This window comes from Oryctolagus cuniculus, chromosome X, assembly GCF_964237555.1.
Source record: "Oryctolagus cuniculus chromosome X, mOryCun1.1, whole genome shotgun sequence".
In the NCBI taxonomy this organism is placed as follows: Eukaryota; Metazoa; Chordata; class Mammalia; order Lagomorpha; family Leporidae; genus Oryctolagus; species Oryctolagus cuniculus.
In genome coordinates, this window is record NC_091453.1 from 48201191 (window position 1) to 48219836 (window position 18646).

The 18646-nt window shown below is 40.8% G+C and overlaps 1 protein-coding gene across 1 annotated transcript in view; it reads right to left on the reverse strand.

The window, feature by feature from the left end:
• OPHN1 (oligophrenin 1) overlaps window positions 1-18646 on the reverse strand; it is a 363857-nt gene that overhangs the window by 125070 nt on the left and 220141 nt on the right. The window contains exons 13-15 of the mRNA XM_051827157.2: window positions 17986-18019; window positions 17388-17450; window positions 16357-16431 (exon numbers count right to left, since the gene is read on the reverse strand). Of these exons, the coding sequence (XP_051683117.2) occupies window positions 16357-16431; window positions 17388-17450; window positions 17986-18019 (172 nt within the window). The remainder of the gene's footprint in view (window positions 1-16356; window positions 16432-17387; window positions 17451-17985; window positions 18020-18646) is intronic.

Sequence of the window (18646 nt, forward strand, 5' to 3'; positions counted from 1 at the left end):
AAAGATTTTGAGTGTTTTCACTATGACAAAATGCTAAATGTTTAAGGAAAGATATGTTTACACTGACTTGAATATTACACAGTGTAAACATGTATTGAGACAACATGGTACCCCATGAATATGTACAAATTTTATATGTCAGTTAAAAATAAAAATATTTTTAAATTATCGATTTGCTTAATTCTACAAAACAATTCAAGAAAAATTAATACAAGTCCTTCACAAATTATTTTAAAAAATGAAAAAAAATGAAAGAATACTTCCCGCAGCCCGGCAACAACATGCCCAGCCAGTTCAAAATTAGAGGAAAAAAGGAACAATAAATTCATTTTTTTAAAGATTTTATTTATTTATTTGAGAGGTAGAATTACAGACAGTGAAAAGGAGAGACAGAGAGAAAGGTCTTCCTTCTGTTGGCTCACTCCCCAGGTGGCCGCAATGGCTGGAGCTGTGCAGATCGAAGCCAGGAGCCAGGTACTTCCTCCCAGTCTCACATGAAGGTGCAGGAGCCCAAGGACTTGGGCCATCTTCCACTGCTTTCCCAGACCATAGCAGAGAGCTGGATTGGAAGAGGAACAGCCAGGACTAGAACTGGCATCCATATGGGATGCTGGTGCTGCAGGCTAAGGATTAACTTACTGCTTGCGCTATAGCACCAGCCCCCAATAAATTCATTTTAATATATTCTACTTTGGGGCCAGCATTGCAGCACCTTGGGTTAAGCCACTGCTTGTGACAGTGTTATCCCACATCAAACTGCAGCTTTCTGAGTCCTGACTACTACACTTCCCATCCAGCTCCCTGTAAATGCACTTGGGAAAGCACAGGATAATGGTCCAAATACTTGGGCCCCTGCCACCCACATAGGAGACCCAGATGGAGTTTCAGGCTCCTGGCTTCAACCTGGCCCAATCCTGGCTGTTGCAGCCATTTGGGGAGTAAACCAGCAGATGAAGATCTCTTTCTCTCCCCACCCACCACCCCGGTCTCCCCACCACCCCCCCCCCCCCCCGGCTCTGTCACTCTGCTTTTCAAATAAAGGAATAAATCTTTAAATAAATCAAAAATATTCCACCTAATTACTTCATTAGTAATTAGAATCTTAATTAAAACATCAATTAGATAACCTTGCAAATTAGAACCTGAATTATATACCATGTTATATCTATCAGATGGGCAAAAATTAAAAATTAGCAAAAAAAGAAGTGTTGATAAAGATATAGGAAAATTCTTTATACTGCTGCAGACAGTATACTTCCAGTCAATTACTTGGGAGAAATTAGTACTGTCTAGAAAAATTGGATGCATGCAGTCTCTAGATTTCTGCAATTTCACTTTTGTATTTACCTACCTAGAGATACTTGTGGAAATATGCACGAAATCTTATATAAGAATTATGGGTGAAATTCAAGAAGTTTCAAACCTGAAAGCAATAATGAATGTCTCCTAACAAGAGAATGGATAAACTAATCGTGAAACCTTCACTTAATGGAATCCTGTAGAGCAACAAAAACAAACTAGACAGAGCCTTGCACAGCAACACGGATAATCTATTTCCCATATGGTTGGTAGGGACCCAACCAGTTGAGCCACCACCTGCTGCTTGCTAGAATGCACATAAGCAGGAAGCTGGAATCAACAGCAAAGCCAGGACTGAAACCCAGGCACTTCAGTACGGGAGACAGGCATCTCCAGTAGCGTCACAACCAGGGCACCCATCACCTGTCTCCAGTTCTACTTTGTAAGCTGAGTTAATGCATATTCATTGTATTATTCACTATTCCTTGTTTCGTTATTCAAGATCCTTTACACAAACGTTATAAATCATTGATACAGTAAGCATACAAAATGAAATGAAGAGGGTATTTTAAAAAAGAGTCTGATTGAGCAGTCCATATGCTATCTTCAAGGACAAACGACTTAAGCCTTTGGGTAGGTCACACTACTGAAACATAAGGAAAATGCATGACTTTAGAATTGAGACTGAGCAGGATACAGAACTGTCTCTCTCTGGAAATTATTCCAATTCAATTGCCAAGAACCTTAAAAATATAGATATATAATTTAAAATTGTTCTTTCCAAAAGTGTAAATGTAACTGTCATTATAGGGAAATAGTTGTTTTCAATATTTCAAATGGGGAAATGGTTTTAGGAATACGTTTTATATTCTGAATCAGATAATTAAGTTACTTAATTAAGTGAAGAATGGGCTCATCTGAGTCATAGACTATTATTTCAGATTACAAAGGAGTTGATCATATAATTGGGTGTATTTACCAGGAATTTCACTTGAAGAAACAATGTATGTGGTTATTAAATAATGAAATATATGTTTAAAGTCAAAGAATATTTTATTTTTTGAGTTAAAACCATTTGATTAAAAAAGACAATACATCATGCATTGCTTGAAAGGTATGTACCTCAATCTAAATCTTTGAAAAAGAGGAATTTGCCCAAGTTCACTTTAGTGAACTACAGATATTTCTCATGACCAGTAAATGAATCTGAGAGACACATACCTCATGACAAGAATAAAAATTAAGTTGTAAGTTGCATTTTGATACCTAAAGGTCCTGATTTCAAACTAAAGGAAAAAAAAAAAAAACACAATTTTATTCTTACAAAATCATGGTTAGGAATATGTTGCTGATTTACAATTGTGTACCCGGGATCTTCCATTATACTGATTTAATAAAAAACATCATTTTTTTGGATTACACATATAAATGAGATCATGCAGTATTTTTCTTTGTCTGGATTATTTCACTTAACATAAGGTTCTCCATGTCCAACTGTGTAGCAGTGGCAGGATCTTCTTCTTTTTTAAAGTTAAATACTATATTATTATTTCGTGTATATATGTATACAATTGTAAATATGTACTTTTTGCTGTATATACAAACATGTGTGTATATATAATAAATACACAATATAAAATATACACATATGTATATATACACATCCACAACAAAATCCCTTGGAACATATCATTTTTCAGAGAGAGCTCTCAAGAACAAACTAGAAAAAAAATAATAACCCCCTAAATGTCCATCAACACAGAAAGGATACACTGGAATATCACTGGAACATCATACAGCATTGTCAATGAGCGTACTCCAACCACACACAATGACATGCATGAGTTTTACAAAATCAATGTTGAGTGAAAGAAGCCAGACACCAAAGAATGTGTGATTCTATTTATGTAAAAATCAAATAACAGGAAAATGAATCTCTACAAGTCATAACAATGTGTTAACCTTTTGTGGGGTTGTGACTGGAAGGGTCAGAAGGAGACCACTTCTTAATCTCAATACTGGTGACATTGATTTGTTCACTTTGTGAAAATGCATTGATATCTGTTCCCTTTTGAGGATGAACAGACAACTTTAAATTTTTCTCTGTTAAAAATGTACACTAAGTTTGTGTATTTCTCTGCATATACATTGCCACTCAATTTAAAAATCCAGGGAAAAAAAAGCACAAGATACAACCTGTTCTACTTTGTCCTAAAAGGAAACCACAAAAATGGCTGAGATCAGCCCAAAAGTAACTTTTATAAATGTGAGGCAAATTCAAGAACAAAGCAAATGAGAGGACTATCACAAAAAATTCGACTGTGTAGCTAGTATGACTTCAATAAGAAAATACAGTCAGCCCCCACCAATAGTAACATCATAGCTTGGGTGGGAAGTATCACTAGGTTCCTGAATCTGTATATATGAAATAAATGAAACTTTAAACAGCACTCTGGCCTCAGAATCGGCCCTTAAGGCATGCGGATATGGCTGAAAAGCCCATGAGAGTATTTCAGGCATGGAAAGCCAAGACACTCTGGGGGGAAAAAAAAAAAACCTAAATGAAAGATCTCCACGAGTGAGATCCAAGTGGAAAGAACAGGTCATCAAAGAAGGAGGTACCTTTCTCTGAAGGGAGGAGAGAACTTCTACTTTGACCATGGCCTTGTCTAAAAATTATCAGAGTCAGTGAACTCAGTGAACTCAGGGGGCTTCCATAGCCTTGGCAGCTCAATACAAGAGCCTAGGGTGATTACTGAGGCCATAAACAAGAGTGTCAATTTGTTAAGTCAACAACAGGAGTCACTGTGCACTTACTCCTCATGTAGGATCTCTGTCCTTAGTGTGCTGTACATTGAGATTTAATGCTATAACTAGTACTCAAAAAGTATTTTTCACTTTATGTTTCTGTGTGGGATCAAACTGTTGAAATCTTTACTTAATGTATGCTAAACTGACTTCTGTATATAAAGAGAATCGAAAATGAATCTTGATGTGAATGGAAGGGGAGAGGGAGCGGGAAAGGGGAGGGTTGCGGGTGGGAGGGAAGTTATGGGGGGAAGCCATTGTAATCCATATTCTGTACTTTGGAAATTTATATTCATTAAATAAAAGTTAAAAAAAAATAAAAAAATATTTAATACCAACATGGAATGAGGATATGCCAAGCAACATCTTAACCATGGCACCAAATGCCTGTTCCCAAGTAAGTTATTGTATTAAGTTGCATGTACATGCATATTTATTAAGTCGGTTGCACTTGATAACTTAATTAGCAAGTATGAGGTACTTCTTTTGGATTAGGGGCACCATGGAAAATGACCAAGATTGAAACTAAAAGTGCCAGGAGCACAGAAATTTTGGGGAACTCACCTCAGACTGCAGAATCATTACCCGAGGGTAAGTAAAAGTCAAGCCAAAGGCAGACACACAATTTACTGTGGATATTAACATTACTTCAGTAAACTTGAATTACAGGAAGCTGCTGCCAGTAAGAGGAAATTGCAAATGGCTCTATTGCAGAAGCTTCCTGGAAGTCCATTTCTGGAAACAACTCTAGATCAGCCCTCATCTGAGTAAACAGTCACTTCTCAGAACAAATGGATTTTATCAAACGATTGTCTACATTTCAAAGTTTCACTTAGAAATCCTTAGAAAAAAATCACATCACAAACCTTGAAAGAATTCTGATTAAAATAATTTTATCACATGAACTCTGTCCAATCTCAATCATGCAGGCCTGCCAAATGGAAGACCTGCCTTCAACCACCTTAGAAAATCATTACAAATATTCACCCCACCCACTTTTGCTTTTCCTTTCCTGAGAGGTTAGGACAGCGTTGTCATGGTAGTGGCCTTCCTTAGTGCTCTAAGTCACCAGCCTGAACTTGTTTGATGAGCAGACTATTTTGATGGCTTCTTGGAATCAACAGGTGCCAAGAGGCAAACCTGATCAATAACACTCCGAGGTTAAAACCACTCTGTGGGACGGCCGGCACCATGGCTCAATAGGCTAATCCTCTGCCTGCGGCGCCAGCACACCGGGTTCTAGTCCTGGTTGGGGCACCGGATTCTGTCCCAGTTGCTCCTCTTCCTGTCCAGCTCTCTGCTGTGGCCCGGGAAGGCAGTGGAGGATGGCCCAAGTGCTTGGGCCCTGCACCCGCATGGGAGACCAGGAGGAAGCACCTGGCTCCTGGCTTCAGATCAGCGTGGTGCGCCTGCCGCAGCACACTGGCTGCAGCGGCCATTGGGGGGTGAACCAAAGGAAAAGGAAGACCTTTCTCTCTCTCTCTCACTGTCCACTCTACCTGTCAAAACAAACAAACAAATAAACAAACCACTCTGTGGGGGTTGGCATGGTGGTGCAGCTGGTTAAGCTGAAATGGCACTTGGAGTCCTGGCTGTTCCACTTCTGATCCAATGCCTAGCATAGCAGGACTGACAATATCCTGAAAGACTTGGGACAGATGAAGATTGCCAGACAGAATATAGAATGTCCAATTAAACTGGAAATTTCAAATAAAAAGTGGCGGGATTTTTGTTTTAGTCTTTACTAAATCTGTCTATATGGCATCAAAATTTAATTGGTCATCCTATATTTTTACTTGTTAAATTTGGAAACCCTTATCTTAGGGCCACCTTCTATTTACATCTCAATTCTGAGTACAAGTCCATGGAGTTCAACTGATCCCATGTCTAGAGCCCTAGCCAGAGGCTGGAAGGCTAGAGCCTTTAAAGGAGGCAAATTATCTCTACAGGAGGCAAGGCAACTATCAAAATGAACAACTGAGATCAAGAGCGGGCAGATCTCCCAGACCACCACACACAGACAAAGGGTAGCAGGTGCACCTTGGGCATCAGACTGAAGAACAGACTAGGGGTAAGCAAATAATGACAGTGCAATAAAATGTTAGGACTGACTTAGAAGCTCCATGCAAATTTTTTTTCCTACAATGATACTGTCTCCTCTACACGGAGTGTTTGCAGTAATTTATATATATATATATACACACACACACACACATATATAGATATATATGTTGAATAGATCCTGTCCTGAGGACTCCCAGGGGCATGGAGGGTCCTTGCACAATGAAACATCTGGGGAATAGAAGCCTCTTAGGACAGAAGGCGAAGGAAGGAAGGAAGAAGGGAGAAAGGGAAAGTAGGAAGTGGAGAGGGAGTGAGAGAAGAACAAAAAGGAACAGAGAACAGAAGCCAAAATATCTTCTTTTGGTCTTTTCAGAAATCTAAGAAGTGTGAGTAGTTGATGTACGACAGATAACCAGAGATGTAAGGAACCAGTGGGGACTGTGTAACAGACTGATGCAGTGGCCTCCTCGGATGGACTGAAGGTGATGCTGAAAACAGAGGCCTTGCTCTAAAAGCTTTGTGGTCTCTTCTGTTTTTATATCATTTTAAAATATTAATCAGGCAATTTGGTGGTAATCATTTCTGTCCCAAATTTCAGGTGTTCCCTAGAATTCCAGAGGGAAATGGAGGGCATAAAGCCCAAAGTCACATTCCATTACATTAAGATTCTGGGTATTCTGGTGAGAGCATATGCCTGACTCCCAACCAATATTCAGAAACAGTCTATCTACTCAAAATGCTTGTGGCGAAGCAGCACAGACAGTCCCAGAAATAATTACACCAAGGTCAGACATTCACAATAACAGAAATAACGCACGGGCTTGCGCTGTGCCGCTGTGGGTTAAAGTCCCAGCCTGCAGTGCTGGCATCCCATATGGGCTCTAGTTCACTGGTTCAAGTCCTGGCTGCTCCACTTCTGATCCAGCTCTCTGCTGTGGCCTGGGAAAGCAGTGGAAGATGGCCCAAGTCTGTGGGCCCCTGCACTCACGTGGGAGACCCAGAAGAAGCTCCTGGCTCCTGGCTTCAGATCTGCACAGCTCGGCTGTTGTGGTCATTTGGGGAATGAACCAACAGATGGAAGACCTCTCTCTCTCTTTCTCTCTCCTCTCTGTGTAATTCTTTCAAATAAATAAATAAATTTTAAAAAAGAAATAATGCAAAGTACAGAACTAGCTGATAAAGGAAGGCGATGAACTCTTTGGGGTAAGATGAGGTTTAGGTTCAGAGGATACAATATAATGAGAGACCAGAATGTGCCACCTCACAATATAAAGAGCAGCTGCGCTGAAGGCAATTAAGCAGCAGATGCTGGAAAGCTCTCTGCCCTCTTCTGTTTGCTGAAATGCAAGGCATACATTTACAAAGACATGAGTTCTTTGTAAAGAACTCCCACTCTCTACCAGGGAGAACAATGGTTAAACACTGAAGGAAACTTTAGACCCTTATCAGTCTAGAGATGGCCTAAGTAGCCTTTTATCTGCCAAAATTTAGTTGCCTTCCCACAAGCTGTCATCCCCAGAGCTTCAAAGTCCATTTCCTTTGTCTTGTTGTGTCTCTAAAAATTTGCCACTTTTGGGGCCAGCCTTGTGGCATAAGTGGGTTAAGCTGCCACCTGTGACATCAGAATCCCATATGGGCACTGGTATGAGAACTGGATGCTCCATTTCCAATCCAGCTGCCTGTTAATGTGCCTGGGAAAGCAGCAGAAGATGGCCCAAGTGCTTCGGTTCCTCTACCCACACAGGAGACCTGGAAGAAGATCTGGGCTCCTGGCTTCGGCCTGGCACAGCCCTGGCCATTGCAGCCATCTAGGGAGTGATACAGTGGAGAGAAGATTCATTCTCTCTCTCACTCTCTCACTCTCTCTCTCTCTCTCTCAACTCTGCCTTTCAAATAAATAAAATTAAATCTTTAAAAAACTGCCACTCTTTGTAGAAGATGCTATGTAAGCTGGAATTTAAAGCTAGCCCTTTGAAAACTACTCGTTCCCTGAAATACATGTTCATAAACTTCTGTTTTATTTTATTGGAAAAGCAGAGAAACAGAAAGAGACAGAGAAAGGGAGAGAGATTTTCCAATTACTTGCTCATTTCCCCAAATGCCTGTAACAGCTAGGGCTGGGCCAGGCTTAAGCCAGGAGGCAGGAATTCCATCTGGCAGGGTGGCAGAGGCCTGAGTACTTGGGGGCATCTTCTGCTGTCTTCCCAGGCAGATTAGCAGGCAGCTGAATTGGAAGTGGAGCAGCTGGCACTCAAATCTGCACTCTGATACAGGATGCTGACATCCAAGGTAGCAACTTAACCAGTTATGCCACAATGCCCCACAAATCTGTCTTTTGTTACAGATGTCTATTCCAATTGAGAACCTTATGAGAGTTGAAGAAAATAGTACATTTCTTCTCCTACAATACTTAAACAGAAATTTGACTGATGAACAGGAATCCACAAGATGGATGAATCTGGAGGCATCAGAAAAATATGGCTTGACTACAGGATTTCTCCTCCCCCCTTTTTCTAAGACAGCAATTTAACCAATAGAGGGAGGCCACAGCATATTCCAAAAGGGAACGAACCAGAAAGATGAATGAGGTAGGAAGAATCAACACTAAATTAACCAGGTAAGACTAGCTTAAAGGAAAGCTAAACCTGCCCATCTAGCAAATGAAGGATTCTCACTGAGAGAAAGACAAGGCAGTCGGAAGAAAGATAGAAGATGGATGCATGCCAACAGAGAAAAGGAGTGGCACGTTCCCCCTGTCCACACTCCTCTACGTGGATTAAATGAAACTTCACCTCTGATTGGGATTTAGGCATCTTTAAAAATTCTGGCTTTCTGGGTGAAAATATTACTGATTTGAGCCGGCGCCGCGGCTCACTAGGCTAATCCTCCGCCTAGCGGCGCCGGCACACCGGGTTCTAGTCCCGGTCAGGGCGCCGGATTCTGTCCCGGTTGCCCCTCTTCCAGGCCAGCTCTCTGCTGTGGCCAGGGAGTGCAGTGGAGGATGGCCCAGGTGCTTGGGCCCTGCACCCCATGGGAGACCAGGAAAAGCACCTGGCTCCTGGCTCCTGCCATCGGATCAGCGCGGTGCGCCGGCCACAGCGCGCCGGCCGCGGCGGCCATTGGAGGGTGAACCAACGGCAAAGGAAGACCTTTCTCTCTGTCTCTCTCTCTCACTGTCCACTCTGCCTGTCAAAAAAAAAATTACTGATTTGCTGGTTATTATCTGTGATTCCCAAGTATTGGTTACATGCCAGTTCAGATAATATGGTGGCACTAATGTTGGTGACACAATAGCTATGGTTTTTCAAACTACATATGGCTGCAACATTGTGCAACAGTATCAAGTGTAGCTATGAAGGGGTGGTTCCTGTTTCTCCTGGGAGAGAGACACATAAAAATAATCTCAGTACAATGTGACTGGTGATGGATGAATTAACAACAAAAATGTGTTTAACATATAGAGTTAGTAGGGTTCACACTTTCTGTCACCATTTATTTGTCCCCCTCATGGTACTCTATAGCATTCTGTAGAAACACCTACCATGAAAGGTAAAGCTGCGAGTGCAGGTATGGACTGATCATCTTCTGAAATCAATTTTGAATGGGTACTCCCAGTAGAGAGTGGCTCACTGAGAATTCTTAGTCTGTAAAATTTAGTGATTTCTAATATTTGCTTTATCTGTAGTTGAAAAAGTCTAATAAGACTTTGTTAAAGGTAATAGGCAATAAACTACTTGTATCATTACTGGAGATACATGTGAAATAGATGAATATGGAACTATAGCTGAATTGTACTGCGGTCAGCACTGTCATAAGTTTTGAGACTTTGGGGATATGATTAGTTAATCAAACCATTCATTCACTCTAGAACTGTTTCATATGGTTCAGCCACTGTGTTGAATACCAGATTCCTAGAGATTCAGGCATTTAGTAGAGAAACATGGGCAGAGCAAAGCTAGAGCATATACTGAGTTTCTGTGAATTCTGTAAACGCAATTTTTACTGCTAACAGCTAGGATGGACCTAGGGAAGATCAGTCTTTCATTTCTGACCACCTTGATTGACCACTTATATCTGGAAGGGCTCCAATATGTGCTGATGGGAAAAGTTTTATAGAAGTTAACTCACAGTCATAGTATAAGAATGTCAGAAGAGGAGAAAGGGAGATATAAGAAGGATGGGAGAAAAGAACAAATCAAGATAAAGGGAAGTAAATAGTAGTAACAAACGCCAGTGTCTAGTACATAATAGTTATTCAATAAAGTTTCTGAATGAAATAAACTTTGTGAAACACGGTGAATGAGACGTGGAGGGCAGTAAGATCTAAGGAAAAGGTGAAAGAGGTACATCAGCCAAGGCAGAAGACAATAAACCAATGAGGTTCAAGGGAAAGGAAATAAGGTACACATCACATATCAGGAAAAGGAAGCCTTTTACATTATACCAAAGTTCATACATATTCTTCTTATATGCTTCATTATTCATACTGCAAACGATATTGGTTTAAGAAAAAGGCTATTTTGTCCAAGGGGCAGAGGATGGTTTTTCTTTTCCAGTTGCTTATACTGTTTAGAGTTCTGATACCATTAGTAGATAACAAGAGGAATCTAGGCCTGGGATACTCCAGATTGTACTCTGAAAAGAAACTACATGACTGTTATCCATGAACAACAGCTGCTGTTAGACTCCAAGTTCTATGAAGGCAAAAGTTGTTGTCTACTTCATCCCTACTACCTGATACATTGCCTGGCATGGAGGAGGCATTCAGTAACATTTTGTTGGATGAATGAAAGACTGACCACTACAGGGCATAAAAGAAGCTCAAGAATAGTTCATCTACCTTGAAGTGGCTCAAAATGGGGTTCTGGTGGCCCAACATCTGCCAACAGAAATCAAGAACACAAACTGGTTGCTCTGGGTCCAAAATTCATTTCAGGTAGATAACTTGATTACATAAACAACTAGTTCTAGGACAGAGTAGGTTTAATAACATTACAGTAGAAGTAAGCAGGCTAATGGTTGCAAGGAATGCCATAGAAATAAAGTCACTAGGATGAGCAGAGAGCAAGTTTCTCCAGAGAACTGTGTACCAAGGGTGGAGAACATCTGGCCCACGGGCCGTATTGGGCCCCTGAAATCACTCGGTCTGGCCCTGCCAAGGCAACCACAGATGGGACTCAAAATTCAGTACATCTATAGCAGGCTAATTTTTTTCAGCTGATCATTTTTTATGGCCTCTAGATGATGTGCCAAATATCCAAATGGCTCTTGGCAGAAGAAACATTCCCTACCCCTAGATGATACTTGGACTGACAATAAGCTGCTTTTAGTAAGTTAGAGCTATTATAACTAATCACTATTGACTTTTTAGCAACAAAAATCCATTTCTTAGCATTTTAGAGGCAGGCAGTCTGAGATCGGGGTGGCAGCATGGTTGGGTGTGGGCCTTTTCCATACTATAGATACCATCATACCTTCACGTGGTAGAAAGAAAGAAAACGTGCTCTCTGGCCCCTACTTATAATGCCATTCATGAAGGTACTCATCTCATGTTAGTTACAGCCTAAAGGCCCCATCTCCTACCACTATCATTACACTGGGGCTGATTTTCAAAGTATGTATTTGACGAAGATACAAACATTCAGCCCATAACAGATGGTAAAAAAGAAAATGCCATCCACCAATGGAAGGAGTTATTTCTACTCCTCTTGAGGAAATCAGTGAAAACAGGACAAGAATGAGCCATGCAGGATAAACAAAGGTGGGTCAACAAGTCATTAAGATATCCAAAGCTAAAGATCTAATGATACATCTCAAAAGGGCAGACCAAGAATGACCTCAGGAGCCACTTAAGAGTATCAGTGAGAGGCCAGCACTGTGGCTTAGCAGGTAAAGCCTCTGCCTGCAATGTCTGCATTCCATATGGGCACTGGTTTGGGTCCTGGCTGCTCCACTTCCAATCCAGCTCTCTGCTGTAGGCTGGGAAAGCAGTAGAGGATGGCCCAAGACCTTGGGCCCCTGCACCCACGTGGGAGACCTGGAAGAAGCTCCTGGCTCCTGGCTTTGGTGCAGCTTTGACCGTTGCAGTCATCTGGGGAGTGAATCAGCAGATGGAAGATTTCTGTCTCTATCTGCCACTCCCTTCTCTCTGTGTGTAACTCTGACTTTCAAATAAATAAATAAATCTTTAAAAAATATTATCAGTGAGACAGAATCCCTAAACTCTGAATGGAATAACATGTGTGCTAGGCAGATGTCTGGTTCTCCAAAGATGTCCACATCCTAATCCCTAGAACATGTGAATAAACATCACATGGCAAAGGAGAAGTAAGGCTGCAGATGGAGTTAAGTTTGTGAATCAGCTGAGCTTGAGACAGGAAGATTATTCTGATTATTTTGGTGGACTCAACATAATCACAAGAGTCCTTGAAAGTGGGAGAGGAAGGTGGAAGAGGGAGAAACTAAGAGATGGTAGCAGGAGAAGCACTCAGCCTGAAGTTGTCGGAAAGACACCTTGAGCCAAACAAAGCAGGCATCCTCTACAAGCTACAAAAGGCAAGAGAAAGGATTCTTCTCTCCAGAAGCGATCTGTAGCCCTGCTGCCATCTTCCTAAGATCGGCTTTAGACTTCTGACTTCTGGGACTGTAACAGAATAAATTGGTGTTGTTTTAAATGTCTAAGTTGCTGGCACTTTGTTGCTGCAATACAGAACTAATAAAACCATCCCCAGGATTCTTATTTATGGTGAGACAGATGACCAACCCCAGGTCAGAATTCCTGCAGTAGGGAGCAGGTGGGAAAACGGGGTTGCCCTGACTGATATGTCAACAACTGAATTTATTTCTTGTAAGTTAAAATACCTTTGAGAAAAATAAAATCCCCATTCTATCTTTTACATGTTGACAAAAAAGTTAGAAAATAGTAATAAGTGAATTGAGAGTAAAAGATGATTTTTATTTTTATATATCAATTGTTCAAATCATGGGAAAACAATAGAAAAAGAACAAATTTTCACAACACAAAGTTGATTTGTAAACGTTTTGAAGTCAGCTTCAAAATAAAGGAAAATAAGTCATAGTTTTAAAAGGTGACATTAATATCTATTGATAATTACTTCAACCCCTAATAGTACCAGTTTAAAACAAGTTGGGGCCGGCGCCGTGGCTCACTTGGTTAATCCTCCACCTGTGGCGCCAGCATCCCATATGGGCACCAGGTTCTAGTCCCGGTTGCTTCTCTTCCAGTCCAGCTCTCTGCTGTGGCCCGAGAGGGCAGTGGAGGATGGCCCAGGTGTTTGGGCTCCTGCACCCCCATGGGAGACCAGGAGGAAGCACCTGGCTCCTGGCTTCGGATCAGTACAGTGCCGGCCGTGGCAGCCATTTGGGGAGTGAACCAATGGAAGGAAGACCTTTCTCTTTGTCTCTCTCTCTCTCACTGTCTAACTCTGCCTGTCAAATAAGTAAATAAAAAACATTAAAAAAAACAAGCATCATCTAAAAATAATCAGTGTATCTAGGGTAGTAAGAATTAAAACTCTATGAAATTTATTTATGAAATACATATATATATACATACATATGTAAACATGCATACAAGGATCTGGCTTTAGAAGTGAAAGTACTTTGATAAAGATTAAAAATTAAAGACCCTACTATACTATAGCATAATAAAGATTATCAACCTGTAGAGTCACTTTAAAGCTTAATAGAAAGTTTAACTTCTGCAGCCACAGAAATAATGATATGTTTTTGTTTTGTTTGCTAGGAGACTCCGCATTTCTCATATACGAAGATCTCATATACCTTGAAAATATTCATATTTCATATGCTTATTATCTCTTTGCCTATATATATCTGAGCATAATGCTAAAGCTGTCTTCAGATGTGGAGTCATTCATATTAAGTATGGAAATGGAAAAATGACTCCTGTCATCCCTATGTGCACATAGTCGATTAACTATGTGTGATTATAGTAGATATTCCACTTGGTTTCTGAAAAGTAAATTGTATTTTCTTCTAGTAGCATGAAGATGAGAAAGTGAAATACCCAAGCAGAAAACAAAAATAATGCAAACCACTGCAATGAGCTGTTGCTTCATTTGCTATGACGTCTTCTATTTGCATCATTAGGTCTCTGGCATAGTGAGGGTATTGTGGGAACAAAATATTTTTCTGCAAATGACTTCCCAAACAGGCTCAACTTCCTCAAAGGTCCCTTCCAATACATCTAGTTTCATTGCTCTCCAGGAAATAATTTTTCAGAGACTAAAATATCCTGGCCCATGCTGTGAGCTGTTTTATGTGTGGAAAAGTATCCTTTAGCTAATGAGATCAGTTATAATTTGGCTAGGAATAAAACCACTTTAAATTTTAACAGTGAAGAACATAAAACCATGAAAACAGATATTTGCTGGATGCTATAGCATCTTCAAATGCTAACAAAGTTTGGTTGTCAGGCCTGCAGAGTTGTAGGGATTAAGCTATGTATCAGAGAAAAGATCAAAACATATGTTTTATCCACATTGAAGCTTCCCACACTCAGTTTATTCTCTGACACACTGAAAGCTCAGCTTACCAGATACATCACCACGTTTATAGGGAGACAAAAGTAATGAGTTTGGTATTGGACATGTCAAATATATGTACCTGTAGAACATCTATGTAGAGAGAGCTTGTGCAGAGATTCCATTAATGATTCCCTCGGCCCTTAGGCTTATTGGCTCAGCCATGTCCATTTATCCCAGTATGTTAAGTAGACAAGACCATTGTGTGCCATGATCTAAACATGGCTGAGAAGCACAGGTGCAGTGGAAACTGGGAATTATGTGATGAGAACTCATCAGATAATATCTGGAATAGGGATTTTGCAGAACTGTCAGTCTATTGGTGGTAGCAAAAACTACATGCAGGGACTTCCAATGCCATTCACAGTGGAACAACTGGTACCAGGCTTAGCCTCCTGCTATAACATTAGAAAAATGAACAATACATACAAAATGACAATTTGTACTCAATTGAAACATGGTTAGGACATGACTATGACACTAAGAAAAGAAAATGAACATGATAATCCCCGTGACTGCCACAGCTGGCTACCTGAAAGCACTTTCTGCTTGGTAGCACGGGGAGTGTGGGAACTCAAATGGAGAATGGGAGTTTTGTTCAACTGAAGAGACAAATATCAAACTGCAGGAAAGCCGGAACCTACAGGATTTACAGGGAAGAGTACAAGAGATGAGGTTGCTATGTAGAGAAGGAATTATAAAACCCACCTATGGGTCCCCATGTCTATCATTGAATACTGAGGCACGAGTCAATTAATAAGCCCAGGGTAAAACTCCACAGGGAAAGCAAAAAATGCCAGGGAACTTGAACAAGTCCCAGAACTCACACAGAGCTCAGAGATGTTTGTGTTCCGAACAATAAGAATAAAGAGACCAAAAAAAAAAAAAAGACAAGCATTCTTTATATCTAGCCTAACAAAATTTGAAAAGGAGCCTCAAACTGATTAAACAAATCCCTAAATAGCTGTCTATGAAACAGAATCCAATGCTCTTTTTAACGCCAGCAAAATTAAGACATTTGATGAGTTATAATATCCATCTTCCTATAAGATTATTAGTCATAAAAAATGAAGATGCAAGCCACATTCAAGAGAAACATTAATCAATAGAGAAACAAATAGAGGAAGAAGTGAAGGGGGACAAATAGAACTCTGGAAACTACTCAGAAGATTTTAAAAACAGGAAGAAGAAACACGTTCAGTAAGTCATGGACAAGAACAGCATAAGATGTTAGAAGAATCAGGAGAGTGCTGTAGCATGGAAATCAAGTAAAGAGAAAGTAGTCAACAGAAGATCAAGCAAAATGAAGACTGCAAAGTGTTCATTTGATGTGACAGGAAGATAGCTGCTCAGCACGGCCACAGCAACTCGAGGAGAGAGATCAGGAGAGAAGTCAGATTGAAAAGATTCGAGGCGTGGGAAGAAGGAGACAGGACAGCCATGTCTTCAAGACAAGATTGTCTTTGACTCAGGGTGGGCAAATATGTGTACATTTTACATTGGAAACCAAGCTTTTAATATTCTACAACCTCCGCTACTGATGTGTTCTTTCTCTTCCAGTCACATCCCTTTCGAACACGCAAACCACTCTCAACAAGAATTATGAAAGCAAAAGTGTTACCGAAAAAGGCATTCAGCAGCTTCTGAACCTGAATGTTGCTGCCCACAGTGCGGTAGAGCCCCTCTGTCTTGATCCCTAGGGAAAGAAAATCACGTCACTTCATTCAGTTCATAAGGCTGCAGCTTCCGTCTCCCTCCCGACTAGAGAAAGGAGGTCCTGGTACACTGCGGTCAGTTCAGACACGAAAGGTTCTCCCTGCTCTATGCAAGTTCTCCAGCCCTCCCAGGTGACATGGGAACAGTGTTCAAGCAGCTCTTCATGTTACCCATCCTTTATTTGGATTGTACCAAGCCCTCATTCATTTAACAGAAGAGAATGTCACTCTACAGTAAACAGAAGCATATGCTTAGGTGGGTGGCAGCAGATAGCTGAGAACAGTGCTGCCATGTTGGAAAGGAGCTAGGGTTTAATTGAACCAGAAGGAAATATCAACTGTCAAGTAGCTTCTGAACAGCATACAGGAGTAGCCCCGAGAAAGACTGAAGCCACATTCCAAAGCAAAAAGAGGCTTGGCTCATACACTACACTCACCTACATCCTAAATATCCTCAAAGGGACAAGTAGGGAGTATTGTCAACCAGGAAGAATGGTGACCTCACATTTGCCTATGTTTAACTTTGCTCCCATGGATTTTGAAACCAATATCTGTTGTCACAGAAATTCAACTCATGCGTACAGGATGAAACCATCATAACACAGCTTGGAGAGATCCCAGGTACTCTGTCAGAATAGTTGACATGGTTTACAAGTCATTCAAAGCTCTCTGTCTTTAAAAGCAGCAAACTGCAAATTATCCAGATATGCTTGGATATTACTTGTTTGGAATCTGGTGAAATTTTTTTGCATTATGTCCAGTGCTCAAGGTGTATAAATGGCCTTCATCTCTAAGATGAGTCCTGACCAATAGCTGATGTCACTGCTGCTTTAGAGAAACTGCTCCTGAATAAAATCATAGTGACCAAAATTAACACCACCAAAGTTATGCTTTTATTACAGCAAATTAAGATCAAGATCAAAGCTATGGAGCCTACCTTTGGTCTCAATGATATTGATGCACTTCCTAACAAACTTGAACCCCACTTCATTCAGCTCCACTGTTTCAAGGAAAGGAAATCAGAATTAGATTCTACTTCAGCAAGCATCTCTCATCAAACATTTAGTCTTGATGCTCAGGGACTCTAATGAGAGAAACAAAGTTTTTGTTGCTCATCTCCAATTGCCCTTAAATGGAAAGCTCCTTTTTATTAGGGTTACATTTTATGGTTTTAACTCTTAAAATACAAAAGGCTTTTTTTAAGCCCTCTGCATTATGCCTGCTGCAGGCATGAGCAATAACAAATGTGGAAGGTTAGGGTGGAAATTCATACACTTTCTATCGCAAATCCAAAACAAGATGTATATATTTCCTGTACATTACCGCTTCAATCCCCAGCATAAGATAAGATGAGCTTTCTTACTTCACTCAACAGACACTTTTTAAAAAAGGTGGGGGGGGCTAAATTTCAATTCACACAGAGGCATCCACATACAGACTTGCATCAATAGTACATATCATAATGATAACATCTGCTTTGATTAGTAGAGCTAGAAGCTTATCATGTCAGTAGACCAGAAATTTGAATGACTCACTTTCTTCCTGTTTCGTTATGGGGCTGTGGTAAATCTATAAAAGAAGAAAAACAGAAAGAGTCATGGCTATTGTGAATCACTATAGGTAAGTAGTGGAAATAATATTAAATCTCTTTTCCCAGAAAGATTGTCAAAATCACTAGAGACTCCAGGGCTTCAGCAAGAAGGAAACGCAGGGTAAATAGAATAATCTCTGCCCAGGTCCCTAGAAAACAGCTTAATGATCTCTGAAAATTGCACTGGATTGCCTACAGTTCACTGTTGTGGGCATTCTAGCCAATCCATCTTGAACAACAACTTCTGTAAAATTTGGAGCATTTTTATGATAGGACAAAAGAATAAGAGAGAAAGGAAGTGGTTTTCTCATGGACACTGGGTAAAGAGCATTGATGGTAAAACTTAAATCTTTCCTGGGGCTGGCACTCTAGCGCAGCAGGTTAACGCCCTGGCATGAAGCACCGGCATCCCATGTGGGCGTCAGTTCTAGTCCCAGCTGCTCTACTTCCTATCCAGCTCACTGCTAAGGCCTGGGAAAGCAGTAAAAGATGGCCCAGGTCCTTGAGCTCCTGCACCCAGGTGGGAGACCTGGAGGAAGCTCCTGGCTCCTGCCTTCCGATTGGTGCAGCTCCAGCTGTTGTGGCCAGTTGGGGAGTGAACCAGC